General features: G+C 28.1%; 1 protein-coding gene across 1 annotated transcript; it reads left to right on the top strand.

Moving 5' to 3' along the window:
• The first annotated feature begins 8,830 nt into the window (after positions 1–8,830).
• Positions 8,831–9,271, top strand: LOC102666836 (zinc-finger homeodomain protein 2). Its single transcript, XM_006593182.1, has one exon. It carries the CDS (start codon positions 8,831–8,833, stop codon positions 9,269–9,271), a length of 441 nt encoding a protein of 146 aa, XP_006593245.1.
• The last annotated feature ends 390 nt before the right edge of the window (positions 9,272–9,661 follow it).

The raw sequence follows: 9,661 nt of genomic DNA, 5'->3' as shown, positions 1-9,661 counted from the left end.
ATTTTATCAAACCCCTTCGAGCAAGGACAGACCTATAGTGTTACCACCTCAGGTTTGCGAACACCTGTTGGATCGAGTGGCCTTAGAATAATTAAGAAGGGGGGTTGAATTAATTATTCCTAAACCTTTACTAATTAAAAATTACTCTTTTAAGGCTTTTACTAAATTGTTAAGAGAAAGAGGAGTAGAAGAGAAACTTAACAGAAAGTAAAAGCGGAAATTAAATGCACAGCGGAAAGTAAAAGAGTAGGGAAGAAGGAAACAAACACACAAGGATTTTTATACTGGTTCAGCACAAACCTGTGCCTACCTCCAGTCCCCAAGCAACCTGCGGTCCTTGGGATTTCTTTCAACCTTGTAAAAAACCTTTTACAAGAAAAGATCCACAAGGGATGTACCCTCCCTTGTTCTCTTTGAACCTAGTGGATGTACCCTCCACTAGAACTGATCCACAAGAGATGTACCCTCTCTTGTTCTCAGTCAAACCGAAGTAGATGTACCCTCTACTTGTGCCACAAAGGATGTACCCTCCAATGTGTTAAGACAAAGATCTCAAGCTGTTACACCTTTGATACTTTGTGAATGGGGATACAAAAGAATTCTCAGGCAGTTAAACCTTTGAACGCTTTTGTATTAGGGAATGGGAAGAATCAAAAGAATTCTCAGACTGTGTCGTTTTGAATTCTTTGACAAGGGAGAAGGGAGACACAAAAGAATTCAGGCGGTTAGTCCTTCCTTCTTTTGGAAAAGGGAGAAGAGAGACACAAAAAGAATTCAGGCGATTAGTCCTTGGTGAATTCTTTTTGGCAAAGGGAGAAGAGAATGAAAAGGATGAATAGCACAAGTTTTCAAGGTTTAGAAAACCAGAAAACTTCAGAAAACTTTTGGTACAAAGAAGAAGAAGAAGTTCAAAGAGATTCAAGGCTTGTAAAGGATTGTAAGAGATTGTTAGAAAGACTTGGAATAAATTGATTCAAAATGCAAAACAAAGCCTTACTTTTATAGACTCTTCATGTCTGGTCAAGAAAGCCATTCAGAAGAGTTATATCATTTAGAAAAACTTAAAACCCATTTGAAAGAGTCAAAACCTTTTTGAAGAGTTACATCTTTAGATTTTTCAGAAACAAACACTGGTAATCGATTACCAAATATGTGTAATCGATTACACAAAGCTTTTGAATGAAACAATGTGATTCTTCACATTTAAATTTGAATTTCAACGTTCAAGGGCACTGGTAATCGATTACCAAAACATTGTAATCGATTACAGCCTTTTGAAAATATTTGGAACGTTGTAAATTCAGTTTGAAAACATTTTCACACTCATTTTGCTACTGGTAATCGATTACAACAATATGGTAATCGATTACCAGAGAGTAAAAACTCTCTGGTAAAGGTTTTGTCAAAAACTCATGTGCTATTCAAAGTTTTGAAAAACTTTTTTAATACTTATCTTGATTGAGTCTTTTCTTCATTCTTGAATCTTGAGTCTTGAATCTTGATCTTGATTCTTGAATCTTAATTCTTGTTTGTAGGCTTTCTTCTTGAGTCTTGAATTCTTCTTGATTCTTGAACTCTTTGACTTGTTTTAGATTTTCTTGAGATGGATGTTCTTTGATTCTCTTGAGCTTTTTGTTCATCACTTTTGTCATCATCTTTTGTTGTCATCATTGTTATCATCAAAACACCTTTGATTCATTGTTGATTCATCATGAAGCTTTGCTTCCACAACACCAACCTGTAATTTCATCTCTCACAATTATTGATGCTCGTTGGGAGGTTTGGGAGAGTGAACCTTGCCTGGTGGTTCTAGTTTAGTGGGAAGGTTTGCACCCAGATGACACTTCTTGGGAGGTTTGGGCTCAGTTAAAAGAAGAGTTCCACCTTAAGGACAAGGTGTTTCCAGAGGATATGGGGATTGATAGGCCCACAAACAAGCAGCAGGGTGGCATGAGTGAAAGGCCCAAAAGAAGAATTATCACTCTAAGACACTTAACAAATTATGTCTAAATTCAGGGCAATATGCTAGTTTGATTTTTTACAAATGCTTGTCAGTTAGTTAGTGCTTGCTGTAGTAGAGTAGTGCCAGCTGTCCTTTCTGTTAGTAATGGATTTCCTTTTCTGTTAGTCTTGGATTAGTGGAGTATTTCTTAGTTTGATATTCTATTTTCGCTCCCTATATATGTAACCTTTGGTTGAGCAGTAAAGCAAGCAGAAACTTGGCAAACTTCCTCTTTTGATTCTGATATTTCTTTTTCTCCCTGTACGCATCATCTACCCGAAATATGAGACTCAAATAAAATACACAATCATTAAGTTAATCCTTAAAAAAATGAGAGTCAACTTGATTTTCTCACACTACCTAATGTTGTCACAACAAAAATTTCAGAGCAAATATATTATGATTGTTAATTAATATTATGCTTGTTCTAATTTATATTTGTTTTTCTAATTCTTTTAAGTGTTTATTGTAATGTTATGCATGCAACGATGAAAAAATGAAAAAAAAGATAAAGATTAAATTATATTTTACCTTTAAATGAAACAAAATTTGGGGTCTGACAGATTGGTCCAATGGAAACTTACTGACATCTTAGTATAATGGAAACTTAACATTTTGGTCTAATGAAAACTTACTCACATTTTGGTCCAATCTATTTCATAGTCATGTTGACAATCATTTTTGTGACATTTTTGTTCATGTGTATCGCACAGACTCTTTCATTAATCCCGTAACAGATGAAAGTTAAAATAGATGGATCTGTCACATTTTTTTTACTTTCAGAGACTAAAATTTAAATTGTCATCTTTTGGAAACGAATTTGTCAATACTCTACACATTCAGAGATAAAAAATTATTTATCCAAATATTTATTTCATCTTACAATCATTATTGAGTGAGTCACTTCCATACCTTTCCAGAAAAATGATAACTATGAAAATAATTTGTTTTAAAAAAATCATAAATCAGAATTAGGTAGAAATGCCTTACATCAATTGTATCCCCGTTATCGGACAAAAAATCCCATGTGATGGTGATGTTGCCAAAAGGATCCAACAAATTGTATCCATCTGCATTCCCAGCCAGTCATATAAATAAAAGAAAGGAGAAGAGTATCACTATAAATTAAGGGAAAGCTTTGAAGACAGGGTGGTGATTTGGAGACGGTGACGAAGAAGAATATCAAAATAAAAAATAGATCCTCCTTCACAAGCAAAATTTAAGATCGATCTGTTAAAAATTGATTTGGCTTTGGATTTTGGATTAGAGAAACTAAAAAAATGGGGTGGCCAGCTATGCCTATATATGTGCTAATTTACTTATAAGTCTTGTCTTGGAATGCAGCAAATATGATGGTACACAGCTAGCTAGCTAAAAAAAATGACCAAAGCTACAACAACATTTGTAGTAATGAAGTTTTGATGAATAATAGTTTTAAAAAAAGTTGAACCACCTTTGTTCCTTTTTTGTGTTATTTAAGATTTTTTACAAGTATAAAAAAAAGCAATAAATTTTCTTCTTTCATATAAAGTTCTATTTTATCCTTTTTTTTTCATTTATACTACTATGCTATACAATAAATTCATTTTAGTTGTTTTCACTTTCGTGATAAATGTATAAATTAATTAAAAGTTAGATGAAAAGTAAGAGTCTAATTCAAAAAAATAATTAACTTTATCTTGAACTTTGAAAATAATAAATTAATTAAAAACATTTTTTTTTCAAAATCTGACACTTAAATAAGGAAGGATAAGAATTTTAAATAATGCTACTAATTTCTTAATTAGTGTAAACTCATTTTTTCTACCTATATTAAATACCAAAAAGAATATATTTTTTTTCTTATTTATGATACTGTGTAAAATATTTAAGAATTGATAATAACTATTGATAGCCAACAGTCTTTTCAAACTGATTTATAAAGTTGTAATCGATTATCAATGTTTTAAAACGTTAAATTTCAAATTTCAAGAGTCACAACTTGTGATAAAACATTTTCAAATCATTTTAAACTTGTGTAATTGATTACACAATTCTTGTAATCGATTACGAGTGACTTATTTTCAAAATTAAATTACCAAAAGTCACAATTCTTAAAGTGACTAGTTTCTGAAGATTTTTTCAAGAGTCACAATTTTTAAAGTGACTAGTTTTCAAGAGAGTCACAACTTTTAAAGTGACTAGTTTTGAAGAAATTGTCAAGAGTCACAACTTTTAACTTGATTTTTCAAGAGCTATCAAATGACTATAAATATGTGACCATGGTACGAATTTTAAAAAGAGAGAACTTACATATTTCTTTCATTCATTCAAAACATTCTTTCTAAGAGTTTTTTGTTCAATACTTTCTTTGTCAAAAAAAGTTCATTGGTCAAAAACTTGTGTTATTCTTCTTATTCATTCATTCTTCCTCTTACCAAAAGAATTCAAAGAACTAACCGTCTGAGAATTCTTTTGATTCTTTCCTTCTCCTTCTTGCCAAAAGAATTCAAAGAACTAACCGTTTGAGAATTCTGTGTAAGAAGCAGGTAGCTTCTTGGTTGTAATAGTAAACACAAGGAAGGGAACATCCTTTGTGGTTCGCTTCAAGTAGAGGGTACATCTACTTGTTGTTCAAAGAGAATAAGGGAGGGTACATCCCTTGTGGATCTTTGTTTGTAAAGGATTTTACAAGGTTATTGGAAATCTCAAGTATCGTGGGTTGCTTGGGGACTGGACATAGGGACGGGTTGTGGCCGAATCAGTATAAATCTTATGTTTGCTTTCTTCTTCCGTACACTCTTTACTTTTCCGCTGTGCACTTTTTATTTTCACTTTACTTTTGTTTAAATTATTGTTTCTGTTTTTTACTTTCTCATAACTTAGCAGTAAAACCTAATTGAATATAATAATATTAAGAAGGATAAATTTTAATTAGTCAAGACACATTAGTAATTAATTCAACCCCCTTCTTAATTATTCTGAGACCACTTGATCCAATAATATTTAATATCTAGCAACTCTTTATTACAAAAATATAATATTATATTAAAAAAATTAAATTTACTTTTTAAAATAATAATAATAATATGGTATTTATAATACTCTTTAATTAATGTCCTTAAAATACTCCGTAGTTGGACTCTTATTTTAAAAATATTAAAATATGATATTTTTATTGTTAATATTTTTTAATAATGATTTTCTAATTTTATTTTTTTATTTCTTTTTATCTAGGGAACAATGTTTAACACTTGGTAGTAAATTGTATTTATTAACCAATTGGTTTAGGACTTAAATCCTGAGTTATTATTTTTATGGAATAAATACTATTTTGAAGAAGGTATATTTAATGTTAATTAATACTCTATTAGTTGTCACATTATACTTGTTATATAGATGTAGAAAAATTAATAAATGAATGAAAGATAATAACAAATTTACAAAATTAATCTTATAATCATCAATTAATTTTTACTCTTTTTAGTCTATATCATTAATATTATTATAAAGTATATAAGTGGAAAAAATAATTAATATTACGTCAAAAAATTAAAATGATAATTATTGTAGGATAATTTTTTTTACAAAGATGATTATTATGGGACGAAGAAAATATTTGTGAGTGAAATATGTAAAAAAATACTTGTGAGCGAAATTACTGTAAAAAATATAGTGACGAATATAATTTTTTTAAAATTTGTCTTTAAATTATAATTTTCCAACGGATTTTATGCAAAATATTAAATGGACTTAATATTTTTAATTATATATATAATTACATTAGAAATATTAAATTCATTTAGTTATACCTTATCAGTACTTATTCCCTGGATATTTTACACACTATCATATTTTCAGACATATTTTTCTGCAAAATATTTTAAAAAATGAAAATTTTAATAAATAAAGTTGTAAGAAAATTCATAGAAGTATATATGAATTTTCTTGTAATTTTTATTCTTAAAATATAAATAATTTTATAATAAATTTTATAGAAAAACTATATATAAAAATATTCCTGCAAATTTGGAAAATAAAATAAAATTTTTGTGAGCAAATAAATCTAGAGACAAAATTTGCAGGACAATTAGCAACAAGCCTAAATGTTTCCTACATAATTATTTTCTAACGTATTTAAATATGCAGGAAAAATATATAATAGATAACTGTGATAAATGTTGCAGAAGTTGTTGAAAAAGGTTTACATCTTGTTGATTATTTCTTTGTCATTTATCGTGCATTTTTTTTAAAGTATGATATAAGATGCGGAATATTTACTTCACTTTGTTTAATACCAATTAATGAGCTTTGATACGTGAGGGACATCTAACGATGATTTGTGTTTGGTTTTTTATGTGTACAAAATATTTTTGGAATCCCAGTTATACTTGTAAACGAAATTAATATCTAAATAAGTTAATTAAAAAATATTTGTGACCTTTAACATAAGATAACAAAAAAATACCAATGACTAATTAATTTCTTTCAAAAAAATAATTAATTAATTTTAATAAAATCTGTTATTTTAATCACATTTTTTATTTACAATATTACTTGAAGTTATGTGGAGTTTATTTAAGCTAATAAAATAATTTGACTTTTATATGCTTTTTCCATTTTATTTCAATAAACTTTTGGGCGTAATAGTTTATGAAATTACTTTTAATATATTTATTTTATAGTCAATTTTACTACGCCCAAATTTGACTACCACTTAATTCAAATTAGATAAACCAGTTGTAATTTGTAATTGGGCGTAGTCATAACTTCTCATGATAATTAAAAACTTATATGTCCCAAAAACTTATTGAATAACTATTTAATTCTTATATTCCAGCACATCTTTACTAATAGAGTTTATTATTGTAATCTAATTATAAATGATTGTTGGTAGAATTTTTTTAATAATTTTTATTAAAATCAATTAATTATTATGATGATTTATAACTAAATTATTGTGTAAAATTTGTTCCGTGCTTACTTTTTTCTCTTACTAGTATAAATATTTTTTCCCTACATAAATGAAGGTAGAAATAAAAAATAATCAGATACGAGTACAATAGTTATGAACCTCAAATATGCGTGAGTAAAAAATGAGTTACAACCGCTCACAAAGATACAATTAATTTGAAGAAAGAGTCATAAAGAGGCAATAAATGATCATATTTAATGTAATAAAAAAAATTATTAATATGTAAATTAAATGAATGACTATAAATTAAATATCATAACCGTCAATTCAACCTTCAATTTTGACTTTTCAACTCCATTAATTAGTTAGAATTATTATAGGAGTTATGATAAGACACAAAAACACCATATAATTTTATGATTTTTTTACATCAGGTAATCATTAATGATCACCTTAAAAAAATATGGAAATATTTTATTATTATTATGTAAATAATAAATTATTATTATTATAATTTGTAAAAAAATCAATAATAATCAAACACGATTAACAAGTCTTATAAAATTTACAATAACTAATACATTTAAAAAATATTATTATGGAGTTAAAAAAGCTAAAACTAACATTTATAGAAGAAAAAGGAGAAAATCTTGGATTGAAATTCTCTCACTAACACAAATTAATAATTAAAAACTAATATTTATCAATAAAAAACTATTACACATTATTCAACTAACTAGATTATACTCTTTTATATTATAATTTATAATTTAAATTTTATAAAATAAATAAATAAATAATATTAATCATGGAAAAAAATTGATAATTAATATTTTGAGTAAGAGACATATAGCTAATTGCCAAATCGTTGTGCCAACAAGTTTTATTATTTATTTTTTCCCAAAATAAATTGTTTACTTTAGAAAAACCAAATTCATTTAGTCTTAATAGTGCATATATAATTATTATATGATTGTGATTAATTCTTTTTATTCTTTATTTATAGTACACCTCCTAGGTATATATATTTCGGTGAATAAAATTCTACACCCTTAAATTCATTGTGAACCTCAAAATTTATTAAGATCTTGAGACTCAAGTATGACCTTTATCCTTATATATGTGACTATTTTCAAAAAATAATATTTTTTATAAGATTTTTTTAAAATTATTTCTTGCATTAATTTTTTTAATCAAAATATTCTAATTATTTTATAAATCATAAATGGTAAAAAATATTAAGAAAAACTCATTCACTCACTTGTGAAGGTTAGAGAAGATGATTAACACACATTAATTAATTAATCAGGTAAAAAGAGTGAAAAGATGAATCCTACAATTCTTAAAGATAATTTATAAAAATATAAATATAAATTATTAATAAATAAAATAATAATAATAATATACTAATCAACTTTCTTAGTTCTTATGAATTAGTTTAAAAAAATTATATAAAAAATATAGTATGAGAAAAAAATTATAATACTAATTAAAAGAAATTAGTTAACATTGCTAACTTTACCAATCTCATATAAAAAATAAACTTTCTTTCTAGATTTTTTTCCCTCAAACTTGATATTAACAATAAAATAAAAAGTCATTAAAAGTAAATTTTCAATTAAATGAAAAATATTTTAAAGATAATATCATTAAATAAAATAAAACAAATTAATATTTATTTATTGAAGCACTATTTTTTTTTATTTCCTTGATTCATAAATAAGAACATGAAGAATCCATTATATAATAGTAATATGGTGTAACAAGACACGTTTTAGGATGAAGATGCGACCCGTCACAAGATGCATCAAAACCATATTAGAAGTGGACACGTACACTATGTTCCTCCATCGCCATTCTATTTAAGCCTCTCCCCCTTGGTGCAAATGCACACACATCCTTCCATATCAATTAACCTACTCCTTAATTTCACCATGTCTGATATAAACATCAATCATCCACTACCAACACATGAGGTGGTGACCTACAAGGAGTGTTTGCATAACCATTCAGCAGCACTTGATCATGTCACCTATGATGGTTGTGTCAAGTATATCGCCGGTGAGGATGCTCTCTTGTGTGCTTGTTGTGGCTGCCGCCGAAACTTTCACCATAAGAACACCATTTTCACTGCTGAGCCCCAAACTCAAACACCGGATCAAGTGCAAGAGATGAGGTCCAAGAGGAAGAAGAGGACTACCTTCTCGTCAGAGCAGAAGAACAAGCTGATTAGGTTTGCTGAGAGTGTGGGGTGGAAACCTCGAAAGGAAAAGAAGGACGAAATCGAAAGCTTCTGCTCTGAGATGGGAATCACCCGTAGGAAGTTCGTTGTATGGCTCAGCAACAACCGTCACCAGGCAATCAATGATGCTTAGAAGTTGTTCATTTCGTCGTCATGGTTGAATTAGTCTTGGCACTTGGCATTAATAAGATCACTCTGATCAAACTCAAACTAAGTTTGTTCAGGAAGTTGGGTTTCTTTGTCAGCTTTTGCTTTTTTTTCACCGTCTTTTAGCTCTGTTTTGTTCTCTTAATGTAATTGTAGTGCCTTGGCTTTTAGTGATCATTCAGTCCATGTACCTTAATTTCTTATATGCGTTGTTTTGGAATGCATTTTTCATTTTCCTTCTCTCTTTCTTTAAACTACCTTCAAAATGTATAATTTTTATGTTTGGCTTGATTGTTTATTTACTAAGCCATAATGGGGTTTATAAGAATTACTGCTATTTTTTTATTAATTGGGCTAATGAAGATCTAACAAGAAA

The sequence above is a fragment of the Glycine max genome, chromosome 12 (assembly GCF_000004515.6).
Source record: "Glycine max cultivar Williams 82 chromosome 12, Glycine_max_v4.0, whole genome shotgun sequence".
NCBI lineage: Eukaryota > Viridiplantae > Streptophyta > Magnoliopsida > Fabales > Fabaceae > Glycine > Glycine max.
Note: the sequence above shows the minus strand (reverse complement) of the source record. Positions and strands in the feature narration are given on the sequence as shown.

What these genes read in the sequence shown, in the direction of transcription:
- LOC102666836 (XM_006593182.1), top strand. Translation starts at nt 8,831, where the DNA reads ATGTCTGATATAAACATCAATCATCCACTACCAACACATGAGGTGGTG.